General features: G+C 47.1%; 1 protein-coding gene across 2 annotated transcripts; it reads left to right on the top strand.

The window, feature by feature from the left end:
• Positions 1-6,279: 6,279 nt before the first annotated feature.
• On the top strand, positions 6,280-19,748 carry PIWIL1 (piwi like RNA-mediated gene silencing 1). 2 transcript variants are annotated; one of them, XM_064726743.1, is made up of 21 exons: positions 6,280-6,420; positions 6,968-7,045; positions 7,652-7,859; positions 8,191-8,316; positions 8,693-8,907; positions 9,991-10,112; positions 10,730-10,810; positions 11,304-11,501; positions 11,852-11,963; positions 12,817-12,934; positions 13,543-13,660; positions 13,812-13,926; positions 14,362-14,549; positions 15,089-15,161; positions 15,491-15,691; positions 15,790-15,893; positions 16,366-16,436; positions 16,957-17,110; positions 17,354-17,479; positions 17,919-18,066; positions 18,482-19,748. In XM_064726743.1, the coding sequence occupies exons 2-21, from the start codon at positions 6,971-6,973 to the stop codon at positions 18,596-18,598; spliced, it is 2,670 nt and encodes an 889-aa protein (XP_064582813.1). In that variant the 5' UTR covers positions 6,280-6,420; positions 6,968-6,970; the 3' UTR covers positions 18,599-19,748. The 2 variants fall into 2 exon arrangements, with proteins under 2 accessions (XP_064582813.1, XP_064582814.1); XM_064726744.1 differs by having other exon boundaries at positions 6,317-6,420; positions 6,971-7,045.
• The last annotated feature ends 89 nt before the right edge of the window (positions 19,749-19,837 follow it).

Raw genomic sequence — 19,837 nt, 5'->3', positions numbered from 1 at the left:
ATCTTTTCCTTGGGCTGAATTTGAGAGCATACCAAACTTGCTTGTCAGTGGGCAAATATTTTAACTGAGACTACAGCTTATTCTGGCTGCCACTCATTCCTGGTTGCTCTCTCTCTTTATGGGGCTTCCCACAGCTTGTCCCATTGTCCTGGAGGTACCCACAGCCCACATCCATCCAGCCTGGAGAGACTCACTGACTCCTAAGCAGCCTCTGGTGCAGAGAGCCTGAGGAGCTTTGTCAAGCCAGTTTTTGTGCTGAAGAAGTGCAGAACAGTAACTTGGAGTGCTTGAGGAAATCCATAACCAAAAAGTTGAGTGCATTTGAAATGAGGCACCTTCAAGGATAGAGAGCACACGAGCAGGAGATTCCAGCATCCGCCTGGTTCTCACTTCAGATGACAAATGTGACTTCAACTCTTGACTGACAAATACAGGAGGGAGAAATCAGGAACTCTGCAATGTCTTGGACACAAAGCAGTGAAGTCTCTGCAAGCAATGAACCCTCAGAGGAAGCCAACACTGTTGTCCAGGATCTGAGAGCATCCCTCAGTCTGGAATGGCACAGAGCTGAGGGTGGGTCTGGGAGGCATTAAATGCTCACCCTGGTGTGGTGTCACTGCAGCAGGGAATTAATTCACAGGAGCCTGAACTGAACCCAGGGCCCTCACAGGAGCTGGGATGGGCTGTGCCCTGAGCACACAGGGTCTGTGGGACAGGCTGTGCCCTGAGCACACAGGGTCTGTGGGACAGGCTGTACCCTGAGCACACAGGGAGCTGGGACAGGCTGTGCCCTGAGCACACAGGGAGCTGGGACAGGCTGTGCCCTGAGCACACAGGGTCTGTGGGACAGGCTGTATCCTGAGCACACAGGGAGCTGGGACAGGCTGTGCCCTGAGCACACAGGGTCTCTGGTGGTGCAGGTGACAGCCCCTGTGCCTGCCCCTGTCAGCAGCTGCTCTGGGAAGTGCCACCTCACACCTGGTGCAGGAGTCCCCCACGTTTTCGGGGTACAGCAGTACACTGAATTGTCTCTGCATCCCCTGGGGAGCAGAGCAGCAGCACAGGAGTCAGTTCAGCCACGGTGGAAGGAGTACAGGCTCAAAGGCAAATTCCTCTGGAAAAGGTCAGCGAGAACCAAGTGCTGAGATTTTATTTTCCTCCTAAATGCAAGAGCATTGCCTTGGTGCAACAAAACGCTGAAGCTGAAATAATGGCAGCAGAGCAGAGGGTGTGTGGTTTGGCTGGGGCAGGAGCCAGGTGCACAGGGCGTGCAGGAACGTGTCTGGCTGGGCTGAGCTGAGCTGGGCTGAGCTCTCCCACCCTCCCCAGCCCCACAGCCCACACCTCAGCAGCAGCAAAGGGCTTCTGCTCACACGGTACTGCTGCCCTGAGGAATCCCTCTGCCTTCTGTGACTCGGCTGTCACCCCTGATTCGTGCCCTTGTCATGGCTGTGTGCCTGTCAGAACCCGAGCCATCTTCCAGAAGCAGCTCTGGGAATGCCAAAGCTGAGGGTTCCCTGGCTCAGGCAGTGCTCTGGCTGTGCCCTGGCAGTGCCACCAGCCTGCCCTGGCAGTGCCACCAGCCTGTCCCAGCAGTGCCACCAGCCTGCCCTGTGCCATGCCCAGCCCCAGTGCCACCAGGCCACTCATTCTCATGCACGGCACTGGCAGAGGTTTCCATGAAAACATTTCAAAAATGATTTTGCAACTTAAGAAAACATACTTCAGCAATTACCATTTCCTTTACCATGAAACCAAATTCACTGTACATTACAGCTTTAAAGCTGAGATCTAAGGTTCAGATCAACTCTTTAATCCTGACTGTGGCTTCGGGTACTTCCTGATATTTATGAGAAATGCTCCAGGCCTGCAGCTGGGCTTTGAACAAAAAAATAATGAACTTCGTTGACTGTGAACAAAGTTCTGCACTATTTTAAAGAAAGTTAAGCTGTGACATTTTTTAATCCAACACTAAATCACATAACCCAAATTCTCTGCATAATTCAGGAATGTTCTCAGCAATAAAAAGACAATTAGATCAAACTGAGTTGCTAAATGAGCTGAAATCGATCTATCTAAACTTGAGAATACTTGTTAGCCTCTCTCCTGAAACACTCCCATTTTACTGTATAATATCTGAATCAAAACACTGTTCTATTCTAACGTACTCCATACACCAACTCTCCATCTCCTCTTGCTAGTTAAAAATACAGGTAATAAAGGATATCTTACAGAATACACACCTTACAGAAGTTAATATTATTTATTGAATATGGTTCACAAATCTAATTACAGTAATAACTTCTGGAGTCCTTGTCCCTGTCTGTGTACTGTGACCTCTCCATCTAATACAGCTGTTATTGAGAGCTTATGCCAAATCACTTCTTGCTCACTTCATGCAGGATTTGCACACAAAATAAATGTCAGCTAGGCCTGATCTGAATTTTTAATATAGCAGAGAAATACAAAGTTGAAACCTTTATTTTCTCCCTTCTTGAGAGAAAGTACTTCCATGATATTTTTTATGCAGCTGTGTATTACCTCCCCAGTGGCAATCTTTTCTCCTTTCTGTCACATGCCTTTTGCTGTGCTTTGGGATGCAAACACTGCCAGTGTCCCCACACCCAGCCAGGGCAGGGACATTGGCTCCTCTGTCCCCAGCTCCACTCCAGGAAAGGAAATGTGGCCCTCAGAACCTGCAGTGGGAAGAAGCAAGGCTGTTAGCTCATGTCAGTATTTCAGACACCACACAGGCTTTAAACTGTGCCTCTCTCATTCAGGAAAAACTAATGAAGAATGTAAAAGCACTGTGGTCCAGACTCACAACTGGTTAATACCAACCACAGCAACATGAATTCCAATGCCTAATTTTGAGAAACTCCCATTTGAAAATTTCTTAACAAATGCTTAATGAGATTCAGGTGCACCACGTTGGGCTCCTGAGAACCTGGCTAGGTTACTGAGTGCTGTTCTGAGGGATTCCTCTGGCTTCAGCACAGCAAATAATGGGGTTTATTCTTCTGTCTGCAGATGGTGCCTTCTCTGGGGTTGGAACCAAGAGAGTTGGTGGTACCTGGTCATGGTGCTGCAAGAAATACACGAAGGTAAGAGCTCAGCCTTCCTTGTGAGGCATTTTAATACACTTCAATATCCCACTAAAGGCAGTGAAGTGTTTTCCTCCCTGTATGCACTGGAGTTTCTCCTTTATTTGCCATTCAGGAGCCCAAAGTGCTGCTCACCACGCAGCTGTCTGCTGGTACAGTTCCTGCCTCCTACCTCCTCAGGCATCTTTTTCCTGTTTATACTTGTACATCAAATGGGCCTCTGGAAAAATCCCTGATTTTCCTTTGTTCTGTGCTCTTTGTTGTGTTTCCATGCAGTCCTTTCCCCTTTGGAGATGACATGGATGGGAAATGGCTCATTGTAGCAACAGGAGACAACAACAATTGCATCACGGTAAAGCAAACATCAAAGCACAGTCCACGCCAAAGAGCTGGGGGAAAAATTCATATGTGACACTCTGACGTGTTGAAGTCCAGCTTGGGAGGGTTTTGGCAACACAGAAATGAAGAGCAAGCAGTTGCCATTTCCCAAACCTTGTTTGCCTTGGTGTTTGTGTGAAGCAGCCTGGGCTGAGGACACGATGGACCTGCAGCCTTTCACACCCCTGTGCTGTGACAGCCCTCCAGGGCCACTGCACAGCCAGGCTGCACTGGATGGAATTGCTTAAAAAAGCAGCTCTGAAAGACTGAACCAAACTGGAACCTGCCTTTCACTAAGCACTAATAACCTGTCTGACAGCCCACGTATAAAAATTACAGTGCTTATTGTTGATGTTTATTTTCACTTTAATAAGGAGTTGCTGTAGGTAGCCAGCCTGATTAAGTATTTTAACAACTCCCTTCTGAAGGTAATTAAGTTCTGCAGTGAAATGTAAGGAATTTGGCATCAAAAAACCATTAAGGCAGATATTTTAAATGAATAAACAAACATAACTCTTTCCAACACACACATTCTGCTTTCTCATGATTTACATAACACAAATGACTTTGACAACATCTTTATATTCTGTTTATCTTAAAATACTGCTGAGCCAAAAAAATCTGCATATTGTGTTTCTGCAGCTCTAAACCTCTGACCCACTGGAGAGTTCTGCAGGCTACAGAGCAATAAAAGTTGCCACTGTGGGTGAAGAGCCCATGGCAAGGAGTAATCACTGCTCTTAAAGGCACTGAACATGCCCCATCGAAGTGTATGCATTGAGTTTGTTAAATGTTTATCCAGTTGATATGTGAATAATGGAAATAACGTGCTAAAAGTATTTCAGCTGTCTTTAAGCAGCAACATCCACACTTCCATAGTTGGAAAGCTCTGCTTTTTAACTTCTGGGAGAACCGAGTGGCTTGCTGTGCTGTCCTGAGTGGGTTGCTGTGCTGTCATAGTAAGCACAAGAAAACTGGCTTTGAGGGCAGACTGACAATATAAATGGAACAAAAAGAGATATTCCTGTTATTTAAGTATTGATGTCAACAGTGTCACCCACTTCTACCTGGAATAGCAGAGAACAAGGAAAAGGAGCCTTGTTCACTGCAGGAACCTCAAAAACTGTAAATGACCTCACAAGGTCAGAGCGGTGTTTCACAAAGGTGAGTGTTCATTAGGGAACGTTCTTTATTAGGGGATGTTCTCTCTGTCCCCAGAAGTCAGTGTCTCCAAACACACCACGGCCATTTAATCTCTAAGCAAAGGCACACTGGCAAACAGAAATGGTGCATGTGAGCCCTGGTGCCACCTACACATCCTGCTGCTCGTGGAAAGGCTTGCTGGGCAGTGAATTCCCCCTTCAGACCGCCTCCCCCCAACGCTAAAGCTGGTTCTGTTGTGAAGCCCAAAACACAAGTTACGGTTCTCTGTCCCAGCACGGCAATTGGGTCAGCCTCAGTACTCAGCAAAAGGAGCTTTTCCCCCTGTGTGGTTGCTGAATGTCCCTCTGGGCAGGAGGGTCACTCACGGGGTTTGAGCCGTGGGGCTGCAGCAGGCTGTGTCACATCACTGCTGTGACAGCTGGCACCACGCTCAGCTCCACTCACACAGGGTCTGTACGTCCGTGGCAGCGAGGAACAGCTTATGCTGGTTTTTATTTATAATTTAATAAAGCCATTTAATGTAGTCAAAGTAAAAACGTGTTTTAATAGATCTTAGTGTAAGGGTTGTGTTTCATTGTTTCATAGTTCCAGGTCAGTTGAATTAGTCACTTAAGAAGTCACAATTTCTAAGGACTGATATTTATTTTATTGCTGTGGGATAGAGAGCATTAAACACATGTGTGTTACGTGCTTTAATTGGAAGCACTTTTAAATACTTTAAATGTATCAACACGTTTCCATGTATGGCATCTGATTGATCTGAAATTTCCCAAAATACATTAATTTGGTAAATGTAGATGCTACCAACACAAATAAACTCAGGGCTGACGGCAGGTAACTGGGGAGTGTGTGAGCCGCAGGCAGCGCAGCCCCGAGCGAGCGCCCTTCGCTGGACAGCCGAGTTCCATTCCTTGTTGGACTGCTCCCTCTCCTGGCGAGCCGAAATTCACCTTATCCCCGGCGGGACAGGCGGCACCGTGCTGCTCCTGCCCGGGACTGCTCCATCTCCTGGCAACCGAAATTCACCTTCCCCCGGCGGGACAGGGGGGAACGGCCCGTGGGGACCGCGCTCACCGCGCCCAGGACACTCGGAGCCCGCCCGCAGCGGGGGCACGGCCGGGGACAGCGCCCCGGGGCCGGGGGAGCCCCGCTATCCCGGGCTGGATCCCCGCTATCCCGGGCTGGATCCCCGCTATCCCGGGATGGATCCCCGCTATCCCGGGTCGGATCCCCGCTATCCCGGGCTGGATCCCCGCTATCCCGGGCTAGATCCCCGCTATCCCGGGCTGGATCCCCGCTATCCCGGGCTGGATCCTCGCTATCCCGGGTCGGATACCCGCTATCCCGGGTTAGATCCCCGCTATCCCGGGTTAGATCTCCTCCATCCCGGGACGGATCCCCGCTATCCCGGGTTAGATCCCCGCCATACCGGGATGGATCCCCGCGGGCACGGCCGCAAGGGGCGGTGCCGTGACGGCGGGGCAAGCGCCGTCCTTCGGCTCCCTTCGGCTCGCTCCGGCACGCTCCGGCAGCGCTCGGCAGCCAATCGGCGCAGCGGGCGCCTTCCCGCCTCGCCCCTCTGTCGCGTGCCTTGCTGGGCCCGTTCCTGAGGGCGCGGCCGGGCCGGCGCTGTCCCGAGACTGTCCCGGGCCCGGCCTGCGGCAGCGGCGGCGGCTCCAGCGGGGACAGAACCGTGCGGGGGCTCGGGGAGAGCGGCTGGCTGTCTGCGGGCGGCTAGGAGCAGTGTCCCCGCGCGGCCCGAGGGCAGGCGGAGGTAAGGCCGCGGCCTGGTGCGGCCCTGGTGGGGTTCTGGCCCCACAGGCTTTGCGAGGCGGGCCGGGAAGGCGGGTCGGGCCCGGGCCGGGGCCGGGGGGCTGGGAGTGCCGGCGATGGGCAGGGCTGGGCCGGGCGGGACCGAGCAGGCCGCTGCGCCTCCAGGCACGTGCTCTGGAGAAGGAGCTCTGCCCCTGGGGTAAGGGAACGAACCGGCCTGAGCTCAGCCTCCGGGGGAGCCTGGGGGGAACGTCCGAGGGCCCTGGGTTACCTCGGCTGAGGCCGCAGCTCTGGCTGACTCACAGCTTCAGCCTTGAGGCGGCCTGTGCCCGGCCCTGCAAACCTGATTGAAGGCCTTGCCCACGCTCCCCTGATGGCTCTGCCAGTGTGGAGATCCCCGAGCAGCCAGTTCGGCAGGGATGGGTGTGTTCTGCTGAGCCAGTTGAGATTAAAGCAGGGCAGATGCTGTAGTGCTGCTCATACTATTTATTGGAATAAGGGTGGGAAGGAGAAGGTAGAACGCTAATGCTCTAGGTTGCTTGTTTTAGAAGATGACTGGAAGAGCTAGAGCCAGAGGAAGGCCTCCCAGACAGATACCTCCTCCTGCTGCGGTAGGAGATGCACCTGTGAGTTGGTTTTCTTCTTTCTTCACCAGGATTTGAGATTCATACCTCACCTACTTCCGATTTTAATATCAGGCAGATGTGTTCTATGTTTTATGTGTGTATGCATATATTCTGCTGGGTGTACAGGTAATACAGCTCTGTTTTATTAAAGACATTTTATTAAGTTTCCAGTAACATGAAACTGAATTGTGGGATTTCTCGTGGCTTAAGGTTGCTGTTCTTCCAGCCACAACACTTTTTTATGTAACTTATTTACTAGCCACTAAAATTACAAAAGACATTTTTATAGAATAACTGGTCAGTTACTTGAGGTATCAGAGGGACTGTAGAAAATGAGAAGTCCATAAATTTTAGTCAGAGCATGGAAAGAGGGGATTTGCATTAGCTGTTAGTTAAATGAATGATAACTTTAAAAGTTTCCACACTACGGTAATTTTGAGTTTCAGCATAGAATGGTAACTCTGCTGCTTAGTATAGGACAAAAAGGGTTTAAATGTCCATAACAGAAATGTACCTGAAGGGGTTAGAATGCGCACCCCTCGTGCTGGAGTGTGTGGGCTCTCTCCTCAGTGGGCACTCTGCTGAAGAGGCTGTTTGTTCCCGCAGTGGCAGATGCAGCAGGGCATGGCCGGCCCGCTGCGCGGCCGGCGGCAGCCGCAGCAGCAGCAGCAGCACCCGCAGCAGCTGCAGCACCCACAGCAGCTCCAGCAGCAGCTCCAGCAGCTCCATGTTCCTCCAGCACAGTTGGAAGATCCTGGGGGCCACAGGCACCTGCATGGCTGTGAGACCCCCCTGCAGGAGAGGAGGCCAGAAGGTCAGAAGGGCTGGGAAACCCAGTGTGCTCCACAAGAGCACCTGTTCTGGAGAGAATACAGGCATCCTTTAGAATGCCTGTATTTAGAACTAAGGCATCCTTTACACTGTATTAATCTTTTTTTTTTTGCTTTTCAAAATTAGTTTTGTTACTGAGATTTGGAAGATGTTTGCTACTTAGTAAAAGCTGAAATTTAACATTTTGTGATTACTCTTAAATTTGTCTTAATGCCTTTCAAGATTTAATTGCATTATATATTTTTATTTGTTAATATGTGATAGTATATGTGTTATTTATTAATTAGTTGTCATTCTTGAATTTTAAACAATAGGGTTACAGGTTTCCTCAGGACTCCAGGATATGTCTTTAAGAGATAGGGGTGGACGTCGCAGAGATTTCCATGACCTTGGGGTAAACACTCGGCAAGCCATGGTGCACGTTCAGGAATCCAAAACTGGTATGTTTAAATTAGATTCTAGACATGTAAGCAGTTTGAAATGGAGGAGTTTCCTTTATTTCTGCTCTTAGTTTCCTCTAAAGAGCCAAGTAAAAAAATCTTCAGAGTGCATTAGAAAAAGACAAGAAGTTGTTGCTGGTAGCTGAAGAGCAGCACAGATGTTGTCCTGGCAGCTGAAGGCTGTGCAGGAAGCTCCAGAGGGCGGATGAGTGTCTGGTAACAGCGAGCCATAGCTCACAGGGCTAGAGCAGATCAGAACACCGCTGACCTCTAATCTTTGTCTGCCTGCCATGGCTTAAAGAACTGCCTCAGCTGTTGCTGAATGGCTGTGAAGTGGTAACATTTTGTAACTGTTACAATCCGGCTCTCATTTCAGGTTTTTCAGGAAAAATCATCAAGCTGACCACCAACCACTTCCGTCTGACGTCGCGCCCGCAGTGGGCGCTGTACCAGTACCACGTGGGCTACAGCCCCGAGATGGAGGCGCGGCGCCTGCGCTCCGCCCTGCTCTTCCAGCACGAGGAGACCATCGGCAAGACCCATGCCTTTGATGGCTCCATCCTGTTCCTGCCAAAGAAGCTCGAGAACAAGGTGTGACACCACAATGCTGTTGGATTTTCTATCACGACTTGCAGTTTGTTCTTGTTTCTCACTAGCTGGGTGAGGTTAGGGAATTGATGTCCCACAAACAGTGTACTGAATATATCAATATAAGCTAATTTGTTGTGTGGAGAAATTTGGTAATGAACTTCTGGTTCTAATGGTTAATTTCAAGAATCATCCTCTGCACAGAAGTGATAGTACAGACAGTATTTCTCCTTTTGTTTCCTTTGTACTTACGTCTTTTCATACCTTCTGTATTTTAACACCCCACATACTTGGAAGGGTGGGTGAGTTGGGTGTATATGGCAAGGTTTTGATAGCTGGAGGGGTCAGGGTGGCTCCTATGGGAAGGGGTCAGGGTCAGCCCTGTGTTGCACAGTCATTGCCAGCCAGATTCAGGATGGACCCTTTACAGGCTAAAGCTGAGCCCATCAGCAAAGTTGTTGGCACGTCTGTGTATTTAAAAAGCAGGGGATAATTGCAGAGCAAAGAAAAATCTTAGAAGAAACGAGCACCAAGGGGAAAACACCTATGCACTGGTGGTAATCCCTGCCCTCTGTGCCTTGTGCCGCTCCTTGCTTCACTGCAGGGACTGGGTGTAGCCAGTGCTGTTCACAGAGGGGCCAGACGAGTCTGGGGTGAAGCTGAATGTGGAAAAGGGAGAGGGGAAGAAGTTTTCACTATGTGTGCTAATCTTTGTCTTTTTACTTCCCAGTATCTGAATCATTTAATTTATAATTAAATATATATTAGTTGGCAATATGTTATCTCATTTCCTCAAGCTGAGTCCTTTTCCTGTCATGGTAATGGGTAAGTGATGTCCTTGCCTTCATCTCGAGTTCAGCTGCTCTGGGGAGAGCCCCATTCTACCCCCGAGCTGTCTTCACCCCGATGAGCAGAGTCTTGCAGGCTGTAGTTCACAGTCCTAGTGGGCAATTGAATCTACATTTCAGTTAGCCTTGAATTATTGCTTGGAATAAAAATGGCTGAGTCCAGTTTGATATTACTGGAGCAAAATGCAGAGACAGCGCTGTTCGCTCTGGTTTTGTTAACCTCATTTCACTTTTCCAGGTTACTGAACTGTTCAGTAGGACTCGAAATGGAGAAGATGTGAAGATAACAGTCACACTCACTAATGAGTTGCCACCCACTTCACCTACTTGTCTGCAGTTTTACAACATCATTTTTAGAAGGTTTGCTGTACAAGTTATGTCTTTATAAGAAGTTACTGTAAAAATATCTGAAGTAAGTTTTTCCAATCCAAGGAATAGGCTACAACAAATAAGTATTATAAATATAAATTTTTAAGCCTTTCTGGCTACTGTTATTGTGGGGCCAACCACATCTGGCAGTACTGTGAAGTGCAGTTGTGTGTATTTCTGGGCCATGTTAGTGTGAAACCAGTTCATGCTGTTGTAGGCAGTTACAACACTCCTCCCTCCTTTTTTTGTGTGGGTTTGCCTCTTAAAGCAAATTACTGAGCAGGACATGGAACTGGAAATTTCCTCCTTTATGACTCTAGTCTTTCCTCTTAATCTTGGTACCTGGCCTGTGTGGTTCACCTGAGACATAGCCTGTTGGGACTGCTGCTTTCAGCTGGTTGGTGAAGGGTGGAGTTGGACCTGAACTTCTCACCTGATTATTGTTAATAAGTGTCAATTACCTTTATAAATTGAGTGTAATGAGAAGTTTGTATTTTACATAACCAGATGAGCAGTGAGATTGTGCATAGGGATAGGACCATGCATGATGTGATGATGATGATAATAATAGTAATAATGCTAAAGGACATCCATTTTTCTGTTTTTAGGCTTTTGAAGATGCTGAATTTGCAGCAGATTGGACGTAATTATTACAACCCCAGCGATCCCGTCAGCATCCCTAACCACAGGTTAGGCAGAACCCCTTGGTTTTCAGAGGGTGCAGGGGTTGCTGCTGTCAGGGCTGTCCTTGTTCCCTGCCTGGTGCTCCTGCCTGCCCTGGGCCTGCTGTGCAAGTTGGTGGGCCTGAGTTGGCCTGGGGGCCCGTCATGGGGCTGTGCTGCACTCCCTGCCTTCAGTCTGACCTGTGCAGCCTGGCTGATGGAAGGAACTGGGCAGTGTCCAGCTGCATAAACTGCTGGGCTTTTTGTTCTAAAAGTCTCCTGAATGCCTACACACTTTGTGAGATACTTAACAGCATGAAATGGATTTCTTAGCTGACTAAAGATAGCTACCTGTAAAATATTTTTGATTTTGTTAACCTTCAAGAGCTTGTTTATATTTGGATGATGGCTTCATTGTGCCATCACTGCTCTCTGGTGTCTGTGAAGGTGGGCAGGAATAAGGGGTCAGAATAAAGATGCTCTAAAGCACACTAAGATTTTGTGTGTTGTCTTTTGCCAGGCTGATGGTGTGGCTGGGCTTCACAAGTTCCATCCTGCAGTATGAGGAGAACATCATGCTGTGTGCAGACGTGAGCCATAAGGTTCTCCGTGGGGAGACAGTGCTGGATACTATGCACAGCCTTCACTCCCAGGTTGGAGAGGAGAGATTTAGAGATGCCTGTGCTAAAGAGCTGATTGGTTTAATTGTTCTCACAAAGTAAGTCTTCTTGGACTCTTGTCTTGGAGAGCTCTTTATGCTCCATGTCCTGAAGTAGGCAGTAAAGCATCAGAAAGCCAGAAAATGCTGTCATTGTCAAACTAGCAAACAGATCAAGGTTGGCAGCATTTGCAAAAGCAGGAAGTACACACTGGTTTTCTTTGATTTTATTACAGTTTAGCTTGTGGTAGAATTGAGAGCCTGTTACAGTTTAAAACTTGAAGTTATTACTTCTGAAAGGAGCAAAACTTCCAACTTGCATGAGTACTGACAGTAACTTTGTCATCCTAGTGTATTTCTTTTCTATTTGAGTTAAGATTAAAACAAAAAGTGATGAAATGTTTATGTAGGTACAATAACAGAACATACAGAATTGATGACATCGACTGGGATAACAATCCAAAGAGTACCTTCAGAAAATCAGATGGTTCTGAGATGAGCTTTGTGGAGTACTACAAAAAGGTATGAAAATTTAACTGTGTATTTTATGCTTTAACTTTGAATGTTCAGTCATTGTTACAGGTTTACTTAGGATGCATGGGTTTCTAATTCCTAGTATTTTAATGTAACAGAATTTTGTTTAAAGGCCACTGTGCAATCTGAGATCAGTAACTAACCTGCACAGCATGGTTTGGTGACAGTAGTCCATCCCAGGGAGTGGTTGATCCCAGGCAGAAGGGCCAGGATGCACGGATGAGCAGGGAGCTCTTGGGAAGGTGGGGCAGGGACAGGTAATGTGGGAGGAACACAGATACATTGTCACAGTGTGCAGAAGTGAGGCTGGGAAAGGCAGAGTGCCTCTGGATGGAATGTGTCTGTCACAGCTGGACCACCCTCTGTAACTGTCAGGTCTTCATGCACACCAGCTTCAGCAGAAACGCGGGTATGGGAAAGCTCAGTTTCAGAAACTTCACTTGGCAGTCTTGTTTGATTCTTGTGATTTCTTAAATTCAGTTGCTCTGTAGGGCAGAACTTTGTCCATTGCTGAAGTGGAAGGAGCATCCCAGTATTGAGTTAGATGCCCCAGATGATAATGCCTCAAGCAAGGCACAGGCTTTGTGTCTGTTGTCTCTTACACATCAGTAGTCTGATGGCATCAGTTGACAGAATAGTGCTTCCCTGCTTTGCCTTTTCTGGCAAAACCAATTCTTCTGAGATGTGCTAATTGAAAAAGGTTACTAGCTGCTTTTGGGTTTGTTTTAGGAACAATACTTGTTTTCTAAAGTGAGCATTGTTATTCAGAAATAATAATGTTTGCTATGAGTAACTTGTTTGTTATGAATAAATTAACATGCAGTCTATATTTCTGATACAGCAATATAATATAGAAATTAGTGATTGGATGCAGCCTGTTCTGATCAGTCAGATGAAGAGGAAGAGAGGGAACATACAAGGAACTGTGGCTCTGATTCCAGAGCTGTGCTCCCTAACAGGTACTATAGCATTTTTCCATATCAAAGCATCTGTCAAACCATAATGCCTACTGAAAGAGGCATTCTGACAGCAGCTTTCTGCAGAGTTCAGGGAAACTGTTTTGTTTGTTAAGTGTGAGTTTAGGAACACATTTTTTAGCTAAAAGATTGGATATTTAAATGGGACTGGAAAGCTTGAGGGGGTTTGTTGTTGCATAGTGTTAAGCTATGGTGTTCAACATCAGCACTCTGATAACTTGTAGAGTTTTGGTGATAGAACTTATGTTGAAAAAGAGCAATTCACTAGAAATTAATGATAATTCTGTAAGATAGATAAATATTTGTTTTGCACTAGCAGTACCTGAACATCTCAGCACTGTTTGTTTTGATTTGAAAACGGAACTGAAGAGCTGCAATGCTTGTGTAGTTTCCTCTCTAGTGCAAAAGTCCAGGATTTTTTTTCATGCCAGTGGGGATATATGTACAGGAAGCAAGTGAAAACTTTGGCTACTGCTGCCACCACTTCCTGTGTCTGCAGGACATGTAGCACTAATCTGCATGAGCTGCAGGTTTAATTTTTACAGTCCTTCATCTTAACTGGGACTCAGAAAAGGCTTTGTTGTTGGCAGGACTGACTGACAAGATGCGCAACGATTTCAACATGATGAAGGACTTGGCCATCCACACACGGCTGCCGCCCGAGCAGAGGCAGCGCGAGCTGGGCAGGCTCCTGAACTACATCCAGAAGTATGGCACCTAATGTCCTCTCTGTTTCTGTGTCGTGAAAGATGTGTACAACAAACTTCTTGCAGTGAAACTTCTGAAATCGTACTAGTTTTTGAAAAGTCAGCAGGAACAAATTTCTCATGATTTTCATTCATATCTTGTTTTTAAACAGAGATGACAATGTTCAGAAGGAGCTCCGAAACTGGGGTCTAAGCTTTGATAATAAATCAGTGTCCTTTACAGGAAGAATTGTTCAAGGAGAAAAGATCTTTCAATCAGGAGCCATGGTAAATAATAAATCAACTTCTAAAATCTTCTGGATGTCTCAGTGATGAAACAAGTTCTTAAGGAAGGAAATAGTACTTTTTGGTTTATAAGTGAAGGATAGAGAGTGAAAATGTTACATACTGTGTCCAAGCAGGAGATTTGCAGATTAAGTTGTTCCCGAGCCGTGGTTAGAAACCCTTGAAGGCAGTCCATCACAATAGGGCTGTCCTTGCAGAACAGTCCTTCTGGTCAGGCACACAGTCCAGGAGAGCAGAGAGGTTTCCATTCGTTTCCATCTATTAAAGAGGTGCCCAGGCTTTACGGTGAAAAGCCAGTAAGGATTTCAGCTGGGTAGCTAGAACGCAGGCAGTGTGTGCTCAGCACAGGTAGGATGAGCAGTGGAGATGTGCATTCAGTCAGAGGCTGCTGTCAAACACGAGCTCTTTGCTCTGCAGTTCGACTACAACCCTCAGTTTGCCGACTGGACCAAGGAGACGCGCGGCGTGCCCCTGATCCGCTCCATGCCCATGGACAGCTGGCTGCTCATCTACACCCGCCGCAACTACGACGTGGCCAACACCCTGCTGCAGAGCCTCTTCAAGGTCACCCCCTCCATGGGCATCCACATGAACAGGCCAAGCATGTGAGTGTCCTCACTGAGCTGAGGGAAAACCGTCACCACGTGGGGCTGTTCAGCGAGGGAGGCTGTAGTGTGTCACACAGCCCATGTCTGGGAGGTTTTTAATGAAGCAGAGTTGCTTTCAGTATGCAGATTGTTCTGTTTTCTCTTGTGATTGACTTTCCTTACTCATACTTTTATTTCTGAGAGCTTTTCATATGCCTAAACTAAGAAGTGTCAGGCAGACAGTCATTGAGCAAACCCTTCTCTAAGGAGTATTTTCTGCTGACTCAGGATATATTCTGATTGTGATCTGTTCTCCTTGCAAATATCCTCCCTTGAGTACCTGTGCTTGCTTTTAATTTTGAATTTCATTGTGTTTGGAAGCCTAATTTTGGAGGTGATTCCTTTTAGTCTTCAGATGTGTGAAAGTAGTTTGTTAATAGCTGTAAATGTGACATTTCATACACTGTGGACGTGTAGTGAGCTTTTATGCTTTTGCTGAAGTTTCAATAGCTGTTAGCTGTTCTTTTTCTGTAAACATTTTCTCTCTTTCTTTTCAGGATTGAAGTAGATGATAGAACAGAAGCATATTTAAGGGTTTTACAGCAAAGGATTACCCCTGACATAAACATAGTATGTACTTGAACCCATAATTTCAAATCCTGTTTCTCTCTGTAACTGGTGTTTAGTGGGATTTGCTCTCAGAACTGCAGCTTTGGGCCCCTGAGAATCCGCTACGTACCTGCTCATCCTCCTGTGCAAACCTACCAGTGATCTTGGATATCCTTCTGGATAGGAGCCTTTGGTTCTGAAGTACAGACACTGACACTTTGCAGTTCTTTCTTTCATTGTGAACATCTGAATATTTCTCTTGCACCTACGAACTTTTTCCGAAAGAACTGTTTAAGTGCTGTATAGCTCTGAGAATGCAGCTTCTTACAAAGATTCTTTTTCCTTCAAAGGTAGTTTGTATCTTGTCTAGCTCCCGAAAGGATAAATACGATGCCATCAAGAAGTACCTGTGCACAGACTGCCCCATCCCCAGCCAGTGTGTGCTGGCTCGCACTTTGAGTAAACCGCAGACTATCATGACGGTAGCAACAAAAATTGCCTTGCAAATGAACTGTAAAATGGGCGGAGAGCTCTGGAGTGTTGAGATCCCCGTAAGTATTTTCTTATGAACGGTAACTGCTCTTATGAGGCTTTATTTCAAAAGCCAGGCCAGTGCAGCAGGCCCGTGCTGTGTGTGGTTGCCTTGCAGCTGAAGCAGGTGATGATTGTGGGCATCGATTGTTACCATGACACCGTCTCTGGGAAGCAGTCCATCGCGGGCTTCGTGGCCAGCCTCAATCAGTCAGTCACACGGTAAGAGCAGGCTGCCACAGGTAAAAACCCCTTTCCTTTGGCTGAGAAACAGCTTCAGTGGGGTGGTCCTTCAGCAAAATACGGAATTGGTTTGCTGTAATGGTTAATGTGAAATATATTGTGAATTTTTCTCACTGCATCCCTTGAAGGAGTGGCCTTGTCCCACATTGCTTGAGAGAAGGGTCAAGTGGTGGAGACATGGCTGGGATGAATAGAGAGCGTCAGGGCGACAGGGCCTTCCCCTTTTGTGTTGACTTGTGTGAAAGGCTCTTCTTGGTTGAGAAGAGTTTCAAGTCACGCTATGGCACTTTTACCATGTTTTTATTTAGGGGAAATATTCTCATAGAACCCCAGCTCTTCCTTGGCTGCATTGATCTGTAAAGACTAAGTGGTCATGGGCATTTTAAAAATAACTTCATTGCAGTAAGCCTGGGAAATGCTTTGAAGGTCTCTTTCATTTTGTTCTTCACAGGTGGTTCTCCCGCTGCGTTGTTCAAAGCCGTGGGCAAGAACTTGTGGATGGAATCAAAACCTGCTTGCAAAGTAAGGGAAGGAGTTCTGCTCTTGTAGAGCCAGATCTAAGAACTGACAATTCAGCTTCTCAAAACCCTCCTCTCCTGCTGGCCTGAGAGGAGGCTTTACCAGCCTGCACTTGGATAACAACAGATTAAACATTCCCTTATAAATACTGCTGAAAATGAATAGCATCTTGTGTAAATCTTTCACTGATTCCCACATTCCTTTGCAATAATTAAAAACTACTGAGCAGTGCACTTCCAAGAATGCTTTAAGGGAGCCTGATTTCATGGGGGGCAGCTCCTGCTATGAGAGAGGCCAGCAGAGCAGGTGTATCCTTGGGTCCTTTCTGTTTGTGGGTGCACAGGCAAACCAGAGCTCTTCCTTGCAGGTATGTTTGTGTAGCATGATGCTGACCCATTTCAGGTTACTGAAGGATTGAGGACCTTACTTCTCCAACTTGCTGGTTTTCTAGGAATAAAAATCTATTCCTGTTTTGGAATGAATTGTCATTACAACTAATGGCTATTACTCTTGTTTTTTTAAGGTGCTCTGAGGAACTGGTTGAAGTGGAATAAGTCTTTGCCCTCTCGTATTTTTGTGTATCGTGATGGTGTTGGAGATGGACAACTCAATACTTTGGTTAATTATGAAGTGCCTCAATTTCTGGATTGCTTGAAGAGTATTGGTACTGACTACAGGTAAATCCCTTTCTACCAACCCTTCTCTTTACACTGCCAGAGGAATAAACACTGGGATACAAAACAAGGCTATGGGTGAAGACTGTGTGTCTAAAGTTGTGAACAATGTGTTACTTAATCTGAATCAATAAAGACTTACATGTGACATTAATGCCCTGGAACTCCAGAGAATCTGCTCCTGAAATAGTCCTAGTGCAGTTTTCTAGGAGAGTATTGTTTATTTTCCTTTTTCCTTTCTTTTAGCCCGAGACTCACTGTGATTGTGGTGAAGAAACGAGTGGGTGCCAGGTTCTTTGCAGAGACTGGGGGAGGACTCAAAAACCCACCCCCAGGGACTGTTGTTGATACAGTGGTGACCAGACCAGAGTGGTGAGTTCCTGCAGAGGCAGCACTTCCTGCTGCTGCCAGCAGCCTGGGCAGAAAGGGGATAGATCCAACACTACATGGACTGTAGGATCAGGTGTAAAAATACTTCCCACACTTGTGTGGCTCAGGGGCTGCAGAAAATGAGCAGTGTAAGCTAAGGGCACGTGCAGGGTGGTTATCAGGAGGAAAATGGGATTGAACAAATAGTTGAGGCTGTTATGGCCTCAAGACCTGGTCCATATAATAATGTTATTCACGTTCCTCCAGGCCTCCTGGCCTTTCAGACACAGAGGAAGCTTTTGTGGCCACAGCCTAGGCATCCCTCTGGGGTGCACTCAATGAGCATGAAGTGAAGAAACCAGGACAGATAACCTGGGGACTGGCATTTTCCCAGGCACACAGCCCTCTCAGTAACAGGCTGGTGGGGTGTTTGGTGGGGCAGGTATGATTTCTTCGTGGTGAGCCAGACGGTGAAGAACGGCTGCGTGGCACCCACCCACTACAACGTGATCTACGACACCAGCCAGCTGAAACCCGACCACGTGCAGCGCCTCACCTACAAGCTGTGCCACATGTACTACAACTGGTCGGTGAGTGCTCCTGCAGGGACAGCCTGCACGCAACACACAGGTATCTGCTCCTTTATGGAGGTGGAGCTGTGCTGCTGCACACCCAGCTCAGCACTGAGCTGTGCTTCAGCTGTGGCACTTCAGCAGCCACAAATACCAGGCGTGACATGTCTCACCTTCTGCAAGGCCCAGCACTGAATGTAAACCCGTGTATGAGGTGGCAGGAGGGCACTGGAGTTGGGAAGTTGGGGGTTTTTGCATCTGTTCTTGTGTTGTGTTGGGGGTATGTACAGTTATTTTCACAAACCAGCATAAACAACAGGCAATACAAATTTTACAAGTATGCAGATTTCAGAGCTCTTTGTTGCAGCGACTGCATGCTTATTTAAATTACCTGAAAATAATTGCCTTCATTTTCTTTTGCCCCTTTCTACAGGGTATTATCAGAGTACCTGCTCCTTGCCAGTACGCTCACAAATTGGCTTTCCTTGTGGGTCAGAGTATTCACAGAGAGCCAAGCATGACACTTTCAGACAGACTGTACTACCTTTGAAGCTCAGCTACCAGCCAAACAGAAGAGAGCAGTTCCTCTCTAGGGAATGTACAATTGTCTGGGCTTTTGGTTTAGTTTTGGTTTTTCATAAGAGACATGCACAGGATATGTGCAGTTGTGGAAATTATTTTATTTTCATTGTACCAAGGAAAAGCTTGAGATTTGCATTTTGAACAGGTGTCTGCTTGCTAGAATAACTACACAAATTTTTATGATATTTGATACTTATTTTCTAAAGTTCTTCCTAAAAGTTTATTGGTTGTTCTTATTTACATTTTGGTAAGTCTTACACAGAATTACTTCTTGCATGGGAGATAGAGAGTTATGCAGACCAGAATCCCAACTCTTCCAGCTGGTATTTACCCTTCTACTTTTCAAAACGCTTCAATATTGTTGATTCCTTGTTTTGCTTGGTTAAGATGAGGGCCAGCTTTGTCTCCTGAGCTGTTTCATACCTTAGGAGGAGGTGACCAGGTGCTGTTGGTTACCAAGGCTTTGTGTGCAGGCTGCACAGCGATGCAGGGCCGTGGCAGGGTTTGAGCAGCTGTGGTTGTGAGGGATTTGCGGAGCAGCCCCAAGCTCTGGTGCTACCAGGGGCCAGCTGTGAGGGGCAGGGCTGTGTGCAGCTGCACGCTGAGGGCTCAGCTCTGCAGAGCCTCCCCACAGCAGGGCCACCTTGGGCTGCCTGTGCTGCTGGAGCAGCTCTGGGGACAGGGACTGTCCTGGGCTGGAGCCTCATGGTCACTGCCTGGTGGGAGGAGAGGGCTGGAGGCAGCTGAACTGCTGGGCTGCTCCTGTTCAACACTGCTCCTTAACTGAGAAGTACATTTCCATCAGGGAACAGCAGTGCACTGGCACGCTTGGGGTTTTGGTTTTGTAGTTCCAAGCACTGGGAAGCAGCCCTGGTTTGTTCATGTCTGAGGTTTTCATTGGTCACTGTTCTGCAGCCCATTTTTGAAACTAACAGCAGGTGGGGGCATGGAGGTTGATTTCAGATTTTTGCAGTAGCAAACTACTGCACGTGGAGAAATTCAGATTAGTGCTGGTTTTCTTAACCACCTTGTTGTGAACCTTGTTGCTTTGCTTTGTGAAATTTAAATAAAGTTGTTGCTGTAATCCTTGCCCGTTTGAGCCTGTTCTGTATTTTGTGCTTCAGCACTGGGCTTTGGGCACAGATGGGACAATTGCTGGAGTAACTCTGCAACCCTTTTTTACCTCTGGGAAGCCCTTGCAGATGGA

Source organism: Zonotrichia leucophrys, chromosome 15 (assembly GCF_028769735.1).
Source record: "Zonotrichia leucophrys gambelii isolate GWCS_2022_RI chromosome 15, RI_Zleu_2.0, whole genome shotgun sequence".
Lineage (NCBI taxonomy): Eukaryota > Metazoa > Chordata > Aves > Passeriformes > Passerellidae > Zonotrichia > Zonotrichia leucophrys.
This window is presented reverse-complemented; position numbering and strand designations above follow the sequence as displayed.

Coding starts and splice junctions, on each gene's coding strand:
- PIWIL1 (XM_064726743.1), top strand. CDS start 6,971: ATGACTGGAAGAGCTAGAGCCAGAGGAAGGCCTCCCAGACAGATACCT. Junction 10,113..10,729: donor TACAACATCATTTTTAGAAG/GTTTGCTGTACA, acceptor TTCTGTTTTTAG/GCTTTTGAAGATGCTGAATT. Junction 17,480..17,918: donor GTGGTGACCAGACCAGAGTG/GTGAGTTCCTGC, acceptor TTGGTGGGGCAG/GTATGATTTCTTCGTGGTGA.